Source organism: Podarcis pityusensis (assembly GCF_964106645.2).
Source record: "Podarcis pityusensis genome assembly, chromosome: 15".
Taxonomy (NCBI): domain Eukaryota; kingdom Metazoa; phylum Chordata; class Lepidosauria; order Squamata; family Lacertidae; genus Podarcis; species Podarcis pityusensis.
Window position 1 is genome coordinate 25,490,367 of NC_138040.1, and position 16,545 is coordinate 25,506,911.

A 16,545-nucleotide genomic window follows, 5' to 3' on the forward strand; every position below is an offset into this window, starting at 1 on the left:
CAGACCCTCCAAGTGTCCCTATTTTCCAGGGACAGCCCTGATTTTACAATAAGCCATCCCGGTTTCTGATTTGAGCCCAGAATGTCCCCTTTTCCTTAGGATGCCCCTCTTTTCATCAGAGAACTGTTGGGAGAGTGTGGAGTTATCCAACCCCCGAGCCAACTGAAAGGCAGCCCTGTATAGGAAACAATTTAAATCATGTTTTTATATGTGTTGGAAGCCGCCCAGAGTGGCTGGGGCAACGTGGTCCAATGAGAGGAGTACAAATGGTAAAGTTATTATTATGGAATGGGACATCCCTATTTTCATCAGAGAAACATTGGAGGGTATGGAATTTAATAAATAGGAAACAATGAAATAATTACAGACCCTGAGGGTTTTTCTTTACAATTGAGGCGGTACAGAAATGAATGTTATGAAATATGTCTCTCTTTTCCCGGTTGTTGCTGTTCTCCATCATAATATTTTACAAGGACAGGAAGGAACATCACGGACAGAATAATTGCCACACACAGGAAGAAAAAGGATATATAGTTTGAGTGCCTCACCTGTAGTTTTATCAATCATTTAATGTGTCAATACGAATGGAAGTTGTTAATATTGCAGTTGTTGTATAAGGGATTGTTACTTTGACTGGAGTGTGATTGAAATTAGTAAGATTTTGGAATGCAGAAATAAAGTAAATCATCAATCCATCAATTCTAGCATGCGGGCCGGGGGGGGGTACTTATATTCATAGCTGTCAACTTTTCCTTTTTTTAAAGGGAAATTCCCTTATTCTGAATAGGATTCCTCTCAAGAAAAGGGAAAAGTTGACAGCTATGCTTATATTATAATTTGGTATATGAATGACTGGTATTGGTAATTGTATTATAATTTGGCGTTGTTATAATGAGACTATTACTGGATTGCAATGGAAAACTAATACAAATTATGATATATATAAAAGAAATGAATGTTCTGAAACGAATAGGAGACACATAGTAATATCCCGAGGCCCAGGCCACGCCACCTTTCCTCGGCCACCCCGCTTTCTGCCTCTACTCCGAATCCCCCTTCATCCGGGGCAGAGGGAGGCCCAGAGCGACGGTTGCCAGCGGGAGGCAGGTGAGCCGCCGGAGCGCAAGGGCGGGAAGGAGAGCGCGAGGCCTCCGCCTCCTCCGGGCGTCATGGAAACGCCGAGGCCGGAGACGCCGAGGCCTGAGGCCCCTCCGACGACGGCCGCCGCGGCCGCCATGGCTTCTCCGACGCCGCTGCCTTCTCCCGCCTTCCTGGCCTTCACGGGCTCCTGCGAGCAGGACGTGACGCTGGCCAAGTCCTTCTGGAACTCCGTCACCCTCCAGCCGCCGCTCGAGTCCCGCCTGGGGCCGCGAAGGGACTCGGCCAGCTGCTCCAGCTCCAGGAAGGGCTCCGGGTCGGAGGCGCCGAGCGGCACCAGCCTGCAAATCCCCCGCACCCCCGACAACAGTGAGGAGGGAGAAGAAGCAGCGCCCCTGGTTCCCTTGGCTTCCCTCCCCTCGCCCCCCCTTCTTTTCCCCTGGCAGGGCTTCCTCCTCCCCGCTGGCTCCGAGCGAGGGGAAAGTCAGGGTGCCCCGGGGCACGTGCAGAGTTCATGTCCTTTCTCCCCAGGGAAAAAGGGGCGTGGCCTGCGTGCGCATCCTCAGCCCTGGGCCTGTTTTGTTGTGTTGTACTGTACAGGGACGCGGGTGGCACTCTGGGTTAAACCACAGAGCGGGTCGGTGGTTCAGATCCCAGTGACGGTGTGAGCTCCCATTGCTCGGTCCCAGCTCCTGCCAACCTAGCAGTTCGAAAGCACCTCAAAGTGCAAGCAGATAAATAGGTACCGCTCTGGCGGGAAGGTAAATGGCATTTCCGTGCGCTGCTCTGGTTCGCCAGAAGCGGCTTAGTCATGCTGGCCACATGACCTGGAAGCTGTACGCCAGCTCCCTCGGCCAATAAAGCGAGATGAGCGCCGCAACCCCAAAGTCGGCCACGACTGGACCTAATGGTCAGGGGTCCCTTTACCTTTTACTCTACAGTGGTACCTTGGTTCTCAAACTTAATCCGTTCCAGAAGTCCGTTCCAAAACTAAGTGAACAGAGTAATGCAAAATAGATTAATCCATTCCAGACTCTTAAAACTAACCCCTAAAACAGCAATTTAACATGAATTTTACTATCTAACGAAACCATTTTGATCCATAAAATGATAGAGATTAACAATGTACTGCAGTCACACAGTCAATCAGTAGCTGAACTGGGTTCCACACAGTCACAGAAACGAAACAAAAAGTCGCAAAATAGCAAAAACGGACAGACCTCCGCCTAACACTCAAATCAGAAGTGCAGTACTCAAATCAGAAACAATACTCAAAACGGAGCACATTTGGCTTCCGAAAAATGTTCACAAACCGGAACACTTACTTCCGGGTTTGCAGTGTTTGGGTTCCAAGTTTTTTGAATATCAAGGCGTTTGAGAACCAAGGTACCGCTGTATTGTTTTATTGCACTTCCCTCCAAGGAGCTCAGTGTGGCCTACATGGTTCTCTCCATCTTGCCCTCCCAGCAGCCCGGTGGGGTAGGTTAGGCTGAGAGAGGCTTGAGTGGGGATTCGAACCCTGGCCTCGCGGGTCCTAACTCCAGCAAACTGCTACTAGGAGTGTATATTTAAGTGGTTCTCACAACAACCCTGCAGGGTAGGATAGGATGAGAGAGGGACAGGTCCCCACAAGTCACCCAGGGAGCTTCGTGGCTATGTGGGCCTCGCAGGTCCTCATCCAACATTTTAACCACACTTGTTCAGCAGTCTCCCCTTCTATTAGTCGAAGTTACTACCATGCACCACCATCTCCCCATCTTCTGGGGTGTTACTGTTCTATTCATGGAGTCTGGACATAGCTGTCAACCTTCCCGTTTTTTGCGGGAAATTCCCTTATTCCAGTGCTGTTTCCTGCTGCTATCCCGGATTGTTAGATATCCCATAGACCAGGGGTCTGCAACCCGCGGCTCCGGAGCCGCATGTGGCTCTTTTACACCTTTGCTGCGGCTCCGGGGCAGATACTAGCGAGGGGGGGAGGCGCATTGTGCGCCCCGACACTCCCCACTGTGGCGGGCGCTGTACTGGCTGTGACGTCGCATGGGGGCGGTGGGTGCGTTAGTCACGCACCGTCCCGACGTCACCTTCCCGCCCGCTGTCAGATCGGAGGGCAGCGGCATGCATGCAATGGTTTTGCGGCTCCCAGTTTTTTTTTCTTCGGAAACAGGTCCAAGTGGCTCTTTTTGTCTTAAAGGTTGCAGACCCCTGCCATAGACTGTCCCTAGGACAGGTGAGGCTGCTGATCCCTTATTTTCAGATCTGAAAGTTGACAGCTATGGGTCTGGGTGAGCATCCTCTGTTACATCTAAGGCTATCCCTTCAAGCTTATCTACCTTTTTATCATTAGGAGCCCCCATCTGCCTGCAGAGTAATCAGGTGGGATACCAGAAGCATCCCTTTGTTAAACTGGAGAAGACACTGTGCCTGCGGGGTGGGAGGAATCACTGTTTTTCTCCTCTTACTGATAATTGCCCGTGGGTTGCCACCCCAGTTTCCTGAGGGCAGCGGATAGCCCCCTTTGTCTGTAAGTCCTGACACCAGCCCACATATTCTCCAGTCAACCTGCAGTTCACTTCGCAGGATTGATTTGAAATGAATGCAGCGTCTCTTTGCCCTAGGAAATGATTCTCCATTTCTTCTCCAGATCACCCCACTATTTAATGTGCCTCCTCTTGGCCACAGGAGTACCCAAAATTTTCATTTCTTTAAAAAAGAAAATCACTTTTCAGCAGATTTAGAAGTAGCTCCTTGTAGATTTGCCTGCAGCGGGTAGGAATTGTCTGCAGGTGACTAGACGAGAGATCTTTGGGGAAATTGGCTCTATTCTGACTAAAAATGGACAGCTGTTCCTTTTTTGGGTTGTCTACCCGTAACCATTCACCCTTCTCATCTTGCTGTAAGCCTTCATTCTATCTTACCATCATTTGCTTAGGTATTAGTGGCTATTGCTCCATACAGTTTTGAATTATTCCGTAAATGGGGCTTATTCCCAGGTAAATAGAATCAGGACTGCAACCTCACTGTTTTACTTTCATTTGTTTTACTTAGAAAAAGAAGATGACAAAAGCACGGAAAATAGTGTTGCTGGGGAAAGTGATTTGAAGGAACAGTATATTAAGAAGGTAAGATTCCTTCCTTCTCAGAATAATAATAATAATAATAATAGTAACATGTTTGTGTTTTATATTATTTTTCAGTGTCTTTCCTGAAAAATGATTAGAATTCAAGTAGATAATTATATACATGTAGATAATTCTATATTGTTTGTACAGGTTAGCCCCCCCCCACTCCAGAAGCCTTTCTATCTGATTATCTCTTTCACTGAAGAAATTGAGATAATTAAATTGCATTGTAAATCTGAGAGAGAGGAAGACATGCAAGCACATTGGATTAGAAACATAAATTTGAAAAGATTGAAATGGCCTTTCTTCAAGATTTGTGCTGCACCAGTGATTGGGCAGAAAAATAAGCAAGCTTTTTATTGCTGCATCAGAGAGAGAGAGAGAACTGTATTCTTGGGCACCCCCTGTTCTCCAGTCAATAGTTTGAGCCCAGAAATGCATCTTCCCAGACAAACCCAATGCCACTTAGCAACAGGTACTTAATTATGGACAGGGCTGTATTAAAATAATAATAAATTCTGTAGCCGCGTCTAGAGACTCAGTAAGTAAAGCTGGCTTTGGTAACCTGTATAATTTATGTGCAACTCTTACTCAGCTGCTCCTCTGGCTTTGGAGATTTTAGCAGCCATAGCCAATGCATGTTCAAGCATATCTTTGCAGCCGTGAGGGATACAAACTTGATTTCAAAAGAAATGAAAGCTAAGATTCTCAGCTGGATTCTTTGCTCACTAAAGCACCCTGTTTTTGTGGCTGTTCAATTTAGTGTGCTCCTGGCCCTGTATATGGAAAAGGTGTGTTTGGGGATGGGTACATGACAGGGGCATTGCATAGAAATCTCTTCTTTTTTTCCTTTTTGCACACAATTCTTGAAAGCATTTTGTATGGCTGCCTTGGGCCATACAAAATTGCTTTGTGAGACAGATCCTGCCCACCAGCTGTAAGCTTGCCATTCCTGCTGCACACTGAGTATATCCTGACTGCAACACAACCTTGGTATGGGCCAGTGGATATTGATTTGGATTTAGGTGTAAGGAAAGGGCAGTGGTTCAGTGGCAGAGGGACATCTGCTTTGTGTGCAGAAGCTTCCAGGTTCAATCTGCAGCATCTCCAGGTGAGAAGGATTCCTGCCTGAAACCCTGGAGAGCTACTGCCAGTCAGTGCAGACAATACTGAGGTAGATGGATCTGTGGTCCAATTCGTAGGGATGCCAGGGAATTCTGACAGGAGCAGAAATTGCTGGTATTGGCTTATTCATCTCATGCCTGGAATAGGAAACAGCGTTTACTGCTGTTGTTGCTTTCAGTCCACAATGATACACAACAGATTAAGTTTCTTCCCTATTTGCATTCAACTTCCTCTGCACTGAAATGGGTGGGGTGAAATAATGTTAAGACAGCATAAATTACGTTACTAATTACAGCAGGATGAAAACAGGGCTGCATGCTGCAAATACAGAATGGAATGGGAAAGGGATGCCTTCTTACAGCTATACTGATTCAGTTTAAAGCAGATTCCTTGTGGGATACTTGCATTCCAAAACCCATCTTCGTCCCCAAATTACTGAAATTTACGTAGACTTAACTTGAGAATAATGGTGATTTTCCTCACAGAGCTTTAGAAGAGATATATTAAAAAAAGGATTATAAGGCTTTCAAACACAGTAAGGTTTAACCCTAAGCACATTTGTTAGAAAGTCCCACTTGCTTCTAAGTAAATATGAAGGATTCTGGTGAACAAGTGTTGCTTTCAAACCCAAAAAGTTGGTTCTTTAGCCATGAATCCTTAGGTCAGGATCACTGTGTCCATTGTGGACTGTGGGCTGTCCTCTGGGAACAAGGATGCTGTTGGTCTAGTTCAAGTTTTGGTTCTGGAAATCAAGTTCAAACATGGAAACAAAGCCAGGCTGGACAGAGAAAAGCAGCCAGAAGTTCTTGGTTACAATAGTGACTACTCTGTGGCTGTCAGGGGAGGCATTTATAGCCAGCATTGTAGAATATGGGGAACCAGTCTGGCAGTACAGTCCATTAGACTCCATCAATCAAGGAAAATTCCAGGTAAGTTGCTGTCAGAGGATATAGGAAGCGCAGGCTCCAGGAGCAACAGTTATGTCAGTTCTAGACTTGTTGGGACCACATCATTTATGATGCTGCAGCAGATGTAACGGGAAATTGACCAATGTTCTATATATCTTGATGGGGAAACACCATGTTGGCTCTTTGCTAATTAACTCCTGAAGCACACTGTGGAACTAAGCATCTTTTGTCTCCTGGCTCACTGTGCACATTTATCATTAAGCTAATTGAAAGTGTAAGTAACATTACTGTAAACCATATAATGTTACAGTGTTGTGCTATGGCTGCTAGTGCTAGCCTGTAATTTGAGGATATTTCCCTAATTTTAGTCAAATTTTAGAGGGCTTCCCTCCCCCTCTTTTTATATTAAATGAAAAGCTTTATATCTCAGGGCTGGGAAGGAAGCCAGATTCAAGCAGTCGTTAGGAGGAGCTGAAAAGTGCTGAGGTCTGCATCTGTTTCTTGCAAGCCTGCATTCCTACTTATTGCAATTAATAACCATATAATGGATTTAATCTAGCAACATCCATTAAACCTACCTAGTAGAAATTGGATTAAGAGAAGTGAGCCTGTTCAATGTTCCCCCCTCCCCCGTTATTTTGTTAAATATTTTAGCCACAGAAAGATGTGAGCTCAAGATTGCTCAATTTTGCGTATCATAAGTCATCAGCAAGTCTGGTTGATTTTGGCTAGAAAATTATTCTGTAGAGCCATATGGTTTTATTTTTTCAGTTTATTAGTCACTTGCTACAGAAAGTCTCTAAATTACTTTTAAAATTTTAAGAACATAATGCAAATCAGAAGGTAGGGAAAACAATAAAGGTAAAGGTAAAGGTACCCCTGCCCGTACGGGCCAGTCTTGACAGACTCTAGGGTTGTGCACTCATCTCACTCTAGAGGCCGGGAGCCAGCGCTGTCCGCAGACATTTCCGGGTCACGTGGCCAGCGCGACGAAGCTGCTCCGGCGAACCGGCACCAGAGCAGCACACGGAACACCGTTTACCTTCCCGCTAGAAAGTGGTACCTATTTATCTACTTGCACTTAATTGTGCTTTCGAACTGCTAGGTGGGCAGGAGCTGGGACCAAACGATGGGAGCTAACCCCGCCGCAGGGATTCGAACCGCCGACCATGCGATCGGCAAGTCCTAGGCGCTGAGGTTTTACCCACAGCGCCACCCGCATCCCAGGGGAAACAATAGGTTACAATTAAAAACCATACTAAAATCCATAAAAGAGACTCAGTAAAGCAGCAGCAAGAACTGTATAATCCAGCAACATCTTCTTAACCAACCAACTTCTCAAGGTTGTTGCACTGAAAATGCATCATAAGCTACCCAGAAGCTCAGATAGGGTGGTTGTAATTCTTATATAATATGTATGTAGTATGTAACTTTTGATAGTTTGATGCATATATGCTTTTAAATGGTTTGTGAACTTTACCCATGTTTTATTTGTGTTTATTTGTGCACTGCTAGGATAATTTTTTGATGAAGCAGTTTATACATTTTCTAAATAAATCAATAATCTTTACAAGTCTTGGTTAAACCAGAGAAATTAAATATAGTAAAGGACCAAACTAACTCCGATGTGTAACCATCTCATTTGGAAGCGGCTTTTTCAAAAGCAGAAGTTTCACAAGAGCTATGACTGATTGAAAGCCTAAGAATCTAAATTTGTTGACAAAACATAATAATGAATTCATTTCCCCTTTTCTTGCACTTGAGAATTTTCCAGGCTATTTTGTTTTATCCAAGCAACTCCCACAACAAAAAGATGCAACATTCTGACTCACTATATCCCTCTTTTCTGCTTTTGAAACACAACTGGGAGAACTATTAAGTCCACGTGCATCCTGCAAAATATAGATCACCAGGCCAGAATAGCGCTCCAGGAGACGTCTAAAATCCATCTCATCAAGAACAAAACTAATTTGTTGCCTTGCAGGAGGAATGAAGATTTTAAAGAGTAGCAAATCACATTCTCTTTTCTTTTGCTTGAACTTGAGGTTTGCTGTTTAGGGTGTGGTAGCTTACAGAGCAAATGTTTGGCATCAGCCTCTCCTGATGTTCTTAGCATTTCAACCCATTGGGCTGGATCCAGAGTGAGTTAGTTGCCCTTCATTTCCAATTAAATCAGTGGGACTTAAGTCATGCCTAGGGATGCACAGAAGCATTGATTTCCATCATGTCCCGTGAACATCACAATCAGCACTGTTTCCATTCTGCTACAGTTTAGCTTCTTCTAGAAGCTATGTTATTCTCACTAGCTCCTATTGCTAATACTGACATAATTAATTACTGTACATGATTAATTTCAGTGGAAGAGAAACCTCAAGTAATGCAGAAAATAACATAATTATTTATGTTATGTTTGCAGACTAAAACACACACACAAGAAAGTGAATACCGCTTGTAATTGCTTACATTCCTGATTAATTGCTGCCCCTCTTTCCATTTCCGATGGAATTCTCCGATATCTCTAGTCATGGCTGACTTGTCCTGTTGAATTTAATGACACTTCAGTTCAGCTAAGTTAGCCTGAAACTGATCTATTATCTTGTGAACTGCCAGATTAAGGGCAGTATATAAATTTAATAAATAAATTATAAAAATAATCCTTAAGAGCAACTCTATAAGTGTACAAGCTGACATGTAGAGAGTGTGTGACTTGTGAGTTTGTGGCAGAGGGTGAGACTTGAACAAAGTAGTCTTGATTTATAGCTGATTGTGTAAGCCAGTACATGGTTGAAGTTCTCTATCAGTTGGGTGAGCTTGAGGCAGGTGGATCTCCAAAATTAATTTGGCTCATCCGTTAGCATACGATGTGTGGAATTGAACGGTTGGCTATACAAACATTTCTTCTCTATAGGGTCACTTTACTACTCACCCAGGTTGAACAAGTTTGTGTAAAGAGTCCCAGATTCATTTCTCTGCACTTAATTATTACAAGTATATTTTTTCTTTCAGAGCAAGAAGAGAGAAGAAATAATAGCATTACTGAAGAAACAAAGGGAAGAGAGGATTGCGGTAAAATGGAGTATTATTTTTTTCTTAATGCGGGCCAAAACTTTGGGAGGTTGGATTTTTGTATTTATGTTTTGCATGCCATAGTAACAAGAAATGGTACATATTTGATGTGCCAGTAGAGATAATGATACTTAGTTTCATTGGTGCCTACAGTGTGACTATAAACCTTTTTAAAGTAAACTATATTTATTTCTCAGAAAGAAATGGTATCTGATCCATATAAGCCAAAGACCAGACCTTGCGAAAGGTAATATTGCTTTATTTCATGTTTGTCTCTAATTATTTTTAAAAGTTTTGAAATGTGAAACCTCCAGTTTTCTTTGCACTCTTGCAACTTACCACACATTTTTACAGGATGTTGTTGTTGTTTAGTCGTGTCCGACTCTTCGTGACCCCATGGACCAGAGCACACCAGGCACTCTTGTCTTCCACTGCCTCCCGCAGTTTAGTCAAACTCATGCTGGTAGCTTCGAGAACACTGTCCAACCATCTCATCCTCTGTCGTCCCCTTCTTCTTGTGCCCTCCATCTTTCCCAACATCAGGGTCTTTTCCAGGGAGTCTTCTCTTCTCATGAGGTGGCCAAAGTATTGGCGTCTCAGCTTCTGGATCTGTCCTTCCAGTGAGCACTCAGGGCTGATTTCCTTAAGAATGGATAGGTTTGATCTTCTTGCAGTCCATGGGACTCTCAAGAGTCTCCTCCAGCACCATAATTCAAAAGCATCAATTCTTCGGTGATCAGCCTTCTTTATGGTCCAGCTCTCATTTCCATACATCACTACTGGATACTAATGATGAAAAAGCCAGAGTTTGGGTGATGTACACTCATAATTGTCAGTAGGAATTTTTCTAGGCCAGGGGTGAGAAGTAAATACTCAAAAGAAATAAGCATAATTAGCACAAGAGAGGAGGCTTTTCATTTCTGGTAGGTCTGGCGACTAAATGATGGCAAGTTCTTGGTAGACCGGGTCTCTGAGAAACTTGTATTCCAAGTCTCTTCACTTAAAGTTGAAATCCTCCATTCCCCCCCCCCCCAGCTCTCTTTACGCCCTCCAACCCTCAGGTTATTGCACTGCTTCTACAGCCAATTCCCCACACACTCTTCATTTCCTTGGGAAGAAACCAAACATGCCAGAAAAACAACTATGGGCTACACTTCAGGGTTGCCATATACTACTTTAATGCCCTGCTTCCTCCAACAAAATGGATAAAACAACACTGGTTTACTTTCCTGGGCTGGCTTAATCCACACTTTCTCAGGCACATCCCTGCCAACGTGCGTATAAACAATGATGGAGTAGATCTGCATTGGCAAAGCAATTTCATTTTACTATGAAGATCTTTACTATTTTTTTCTTTTAGTCTTAAAATGACGGGTTGTGGGAAGGATTATTTATGTGCCCAATGGGCAGACTGAATAGGACTGGGGAGATCATTGAGGCACACACTTCATAGTAAAATGAAATTATTTTCTCCAACACTGACTAAAACATGTAAAACCTGGCAGCATAAAGTAGCAGGTCTTATTAATTATTATTGGCAGGGTTTAGGTTCAGCAATGGGGGGGGGGGGGAGAGAATAAAGCCATAAGAAATTAAAAGCCACATCTTTTAAAAAACTACCCCTCTGGAAGAGCTGACTTGGCATCTCACACACTCCTTCACTCAGCAAATTCTTCCCTTTTAATGTGTTAATTGATAGAATTTTTCTCAGCCAGGACAGCTTATGACCCGCAAGAAAGTAGAATTCCAACCCCCAGCTTGTTACAGTTTTGTAATGAGCTTGGGGGTTAGACTAAATGGGTTTCTGGAGTCCCCTCCAATTCTAGGATTTCCTGTGGATTCTGAAAAGAAAGAAAGAGAAAAAAAGAGGCTGCTAAAAGGCCCCTGCTGCTACATGGGAGACAGACTGAAGAAAGGGAAATACAAATTGGCTCCGCCCCATAGGGCTTTAAGCATTCCAGCCATGGTGTTTCATGCGTTTCAGCGAGGGCCTTTTCGAGCTGCCCTGGCCATCTGCCTGAATCCAAGAGAATGAGGGAGGCTTGGGCACATTTATTTGACCTGCACCAAAAACAGGGGCGACCCTCAAACCAGCTAGAGGGGCAGCTTGCCATAGCTTTTAGCACCTCCGCGGGCAGTGAACACAGCTGTTGTCAAACAGGCTGCTCCGAGTTCAGGGCTGCCCTGAGTCACTTGGTGACTTACTGTAACAACTTCATGGTGAGTTCCAGCACACATTTTTCATGGGGGGCGGGGAGCAATTCATTAGATTGGCTGCAGGTCCATCTCCCGCTTTGTTGGGTTTCCTGGTACCTTTCCCCGAGAAATCCCACAGCAACTTCAGTTTCTGAAAAGCCTCTTGATAAGTGCTTCTTCTATTGACACTTCATCTTTCTGATATAATTTTTTATAATATTTTTCAAATTCTTTAATTTCTGTAATGTCCCTTATTGTCCTCTCTTCTACTTTTATCCTATTTATTAATTTTTCATTTCTTTGTTTCTTTAATTGCCAGGCAAGGATCTTGCCTGGTTTATTTGCCCATTCAGAATTTTTATATTTCCAAAATTTGCATTGTTGTTCTACCTCCTGTTCTATAATTTTATTGTATTCTACTCTCAGTAATTTAATTTCTTGATTTAATCTCTCTTTATTTTTGCTTGCATAGGCCAATTTTTCCTTCCTTTTAATTTCTTCTAAAAGCTCCCTTTTCTTTTTTTTCTTTATTCTTATATGCTGTTGAGTTTTGTTGTATGAAATATCCCCTAACAACTGCCTTCCCATCATCCCACACTAGTTTTTACATCTGTCCCTTTTCTCCAATTGTTTTCAAAATATTCCTTCATCAACTTTCTGGCTCCTTGTATTACTTTTTGGTTTATTAATAGGCAAACATTCATTCTCCACCTTTCCCCCCCTTTCTCCTCTTTTCCTTTAAAAATTGGTTGTTCTGGCTGCAGCGGTTCCTACTAGAAATGACAGCTAAGATGGATGGTGGAGAATGCCTTATTTGTTCCAGCTGACTTTTTTGGAGTTCATCGAGGCTTTACCGTGCTGTCTTTCTGCAAGACATTCTTCTAAGATCAATCTCCTCCTCCTCTTCCTGCCTGCACATGCTGCATCCATTTCAGTGGTTCTTTTGCTGGGAATCCCAAGCTGCTCCCATGAAATGATCTGAAACAATTCCTTCTACTTGCTTGTTCTTACTCCCGGGTCCTCTCTGCCCACCCCCAATCCGGTTTATCATCCAGTGTGGTTTCCTTACTATGTGGAGAGAGATCTGCCTCTCACTGGATCAGTGAATTCCCAGGTAGAAGTTCCAGGCCCATCAATGTGCCATAGGAGGTCCGCTAGCATGGTCGGCACAGTGGTTAAAGGCACACAATCCCTGAACAAAGACACCATTCTTTGGGCCCATCCTCTTACTAAAGTATTTGGGGGCTACTCTCGTATATCTCACTGGGAGAAAGTGAGAATGGATGTTCTTGTTCAAAAACCTTGGCAGTTTTCAACGATTCATAGACTGATGACTCCCCTCTTTCTTCTTTCTGTCTCACTGATTAGTCTTCATACTCATTTAGCCACGTCCTCAAACTAAATATAGCAGAGAGGTTGAAAAATTCACTTCCTGTAAAGCCCTTTCCCTCCCTTTCACCACTCACAGAAACAGGTTCCACTTCTCTTTATCGTTCCAACTCCATAGCAAGGCAAAATTTAAGTGTGCTGCATGAGGTGGGAATGGGAGTATAATGGTATGGGGTTGCTCGTGCGTAAGTTGCCGCCTCTCCTGGCTATGTTGCCTTGTTAAACCTTTCTGTCTGGACAGCCCTTCAATTCGTGGCTGCCTCAGTCGCTAGCAGAATCCGTCAGTGGGCGTTTCTTAAACCTTTTCCAACATAAAAGTTGTTTGACACCCAGTCTCCTCCTACTTTCTCTGCACGGAAGTCTTCTGCGCAGGGAGGGCGTGGGTAGCGGAGGACCAGTGCTCTCCCCGCTGGTGTCCGGTGAAGAGTCTGGGAGCCCTCTCTCCGATTCCCCCATCTGCCCCTCCTTATTCCTGGTGTTGCACTGAATTGCTTCCCCATCTGCTGACCTGCCTCTCTCCCTGCTGGGCCCTTCTCCAGCATCATTAGAGAGCCTCCCCTCCACCTCTAGCTCCGATGTCAGTTCCCTGACAGGGAGAATCTGTCAGTTTCAGCTTCCCTCGGTTTCTCGTTTTTCTGGTCAAGTTCAGTTCTTCACATTTCCACATCAGTTTGCAATTTTTTTAAGAACAAAAAGTTCTCATGAAATTCATCAGCACTTTCGTGCAGAATTCAACTACTATACACATTTCTATACACTTGTCTAATATAATGCATTTTTGTATGCTATTTTCACTAATATATGCAGTTATTTTCACACTTTAATATACAGTGGTACCTTGGTACTTGAATGGCTTGGCTCCCGAAAGACGGAAACCCGTAAGTAACTGTTCCAGTTTGTGAACGTTTTTCAGAAGCCAGACGTCCGCTGCACCTTTTACTTGAGTGCAGGAAGCTCCTGCAGCCAATCGGAAGCCACACCTTGGTTTTCGAACGGTTTCGGGTGTCGAACGGACTCTTGAGAGTGTGGTGTAGTGGTTAAGAGCGGTAGACTCGTAATCTGGTGAACTGGGTTCGCGTCCTAGTCACACTTCTCTGAAGTCTCTCAGCCTCACTCACCTCACAGAGTGTTTGTTGTGGGGGAGGAAGGAAAAGGAGATTGTTAGCCGCTTTGAGACTCCTTAGGGTAGTGATAAAGCGGGATATCAAATCCAAACTCCTCCTCTTCTTCTTCTTCTTCTTCTTCTTCTTCAGAACAGATTAAGTTCAAGAACCAAGGTACCACGCAATGCTTGGCTGGAGAACTCAATTGCAAAATTTGTATGAGTGAGATTTTCAAAGAATAGTTGTGTTTCAGTTCATATATATTGTTTCAAAAAGTGTGACAGCTACTAACTTGTATTCTTAGTGCATTTTCTTGATTGGTTTCAGCGAAATTAAAAAAAAGGTACCAGACTCTGACCTTGATGATAAAGAAAGTGTAAGTGCTTTACCTTGAGCGTTTTGGTCAACGTGAACAACTTGGAGAGCGATGTCTTTGTCCATTCAGAAATCCTGTCCTGTTCTTCGTCATATTCTGCCTTGAGCTGTTCAGATGCTGAGCCCTTGTGGGATTCCCTGGCTAACGGTCTTCCTAAAGAGTTTCAGAAGAGTGCCCTATGTCAAAAGCTAATAGATTCTTCAATCTGGCTAGTAAATTTATTAGTTTGTCATGCCAGGCAACAAGGCATGGTTAGAAATGCTAAATACAATAAACTGGCTTTGAAACACCAGCTTGTATTATGCATGTTGAAAAGTTAATCTTTCAGTGGTCTTAGGAGTGATATTTCTATCATTTTCTGGTTTGGTAGAGGCCATTCCCCCAAGATTCAAACCCAGATGTGATGTTTCTCTGTGACAAAAATGGTGATCAGGAACATGTAATGTACATTTTTAAGAAAATGTCTCTCCACAGAAACATGTCTACTGAAATAAAATACTCTAGTTTTCAGGGTTTCGTTGATGTCCTATTGTATTACGTCTCTAAGGCTGCAATCCTGTGCACACTTCCTGGCGAGTAAGCTCCATTGGGACTTAACTTCAGAGTAAACCAACATAGAATTTCGCGGCATAGTAACCACTTTTCACTGGCAGAAAATTGTCTAGTGAATTTTGCCTAGAATCCCCACTTCAGTACTGTCTTTTCCCTGATCTTTGGCATTAATGCATGGAGATAAATTAGCAAGAGCTAAATCTACCACCTTGTTTTCAGTGTGCACAAATTGACACTGTTGAGTTGTGGGGACAAGAATTTTTGTTCTATTATATGACTAACAATACTTTACACTCTTAAAACTATGAAGAAAATAGTTGGGATGGGTACAGCTGTGTCAATATTGAAGAAACCTTTTTTGTCCATCCGTATAGAGCTTTGCAAAATATAAATGTATTTTTTATAAATGTATGTATTTCAGATCTCTCAGAGACTTGCCTTTATTCTTTCCAGTTCATAGATAGGCAACTGAGTCTGAGAGCATGCATTGCAGAGGATGCTTAGAAGGTTACATTCTCCACATTTGTTAAAAGGATGTAATGCAGAATGCTTTTTCCTCCCTACCCTGATCTGCTAAGATCTATTACAAGGTCTGTGTTAATGTAATAAGTTTACATTTTTCTATGTCATTCTTGATTTTTATATATATATAAAAGCCTGATGGCCTTGCAACACATACTCTTTTTGCTTTGTCAAAATCAGCAGAAATTTAATTAACATTTCTTTGTGTCAGTTTCTGCAGCAAGATTTCAGGACAGGTTCACACATGGTTTAGCAAGGGCTCATTATGAGTGAGTGGCATAGATATCCTGCTAATAATTCAGGATCCTACTTAGAAAATTGCTGACACTTCTTCCAGAGAATGCGTAGCAGTATGTTAATGTTAGCTCTTTGAGCCATTGCAATGCAGCTTTCTAGAAATGTCTTGAATGCAATTAGGGAGATGATCAGAATGACTAGTATTCATCTACGGAATTGCTAAGAGCAAAGCTGCATCATTTGCCAGAAACAAAACTTTTAGATCACCTGAGTTCACAAATACAGCTGACAGTCTTTAGCATTGATTACAAATCATAAGTGATCAAGTGGTATACATGTTTGAATTGGCCCCGAAAACACTTTTGTTTTTCATGACAATTGGGTAAAAAACTTGGGAAAATCGCAGAAGGTGTTTTATCAGGTTCCACACACACCTCAAAATTGGAGCAATTTAGATTTTTGCATCCTACCGTGGGTTTGCTACTGGAGCTACCACTGCTATTAGCTTACTTGCTTTCTGCTTCTCCAGAGCAAAGGATCTGAAGCAGTGGGTTCAAATTACAAGAAATTAAATTATGACTAAACATTTGACAGAACTTTCTGACAGCAAGAGCTGTTTGACAGTGCAACGGACTACCTTGAAAGATGTTGGAGTCAACACCATTGGAGTGGATGATCAGGGATTTAGCTGTGATTCCTTCATTGCTGGAGCTTGGACTAAAGGTAAAGGGACCCCTGACCATTAGGTCCAGTCGTGGCTGACTCTGTGGTTGCGGCGCCCATCTTGCTTTATTGGCCGAGGGAGCCGGCATACAGCTTCCGGGTCATGTGGCTAGCATGACTAAGCCACTTCT

General features: G+C 43.2%; 1 protein-coding gene across 1 annotated transcript; it reads left to right on the forward strand.

Annotated features, from left to right (window-relative positions):
• Window positions 1–1,113: 1,113 nt before the first annotated feature.
• On the forward strand, window positions 1,114–14,890 carry HOATZ (HOATZ cilia and flagella associated protein). Its single transcript, XM_080983724.1, has 5 exons — window positions 1,114–1,467; window positions 4,144–4,217; window positions 9,257–9,316; window positions 9,514–9,563; window positions 14,332–14,890. Exons 1-5 carry the CDS (start codon window positions 1,170–1,172, stop codon window positions 14,396–14,398), a joined length of 549 nt encoding a protein of 182 aa, XP_080839850.1. The 5' UTR covers window positions 1,114–1,169; the 3' UTR covers window positions 14,399–14,890.
• Window positions 14,891–16,545: the final 1,655 nt, after the last annotated feature.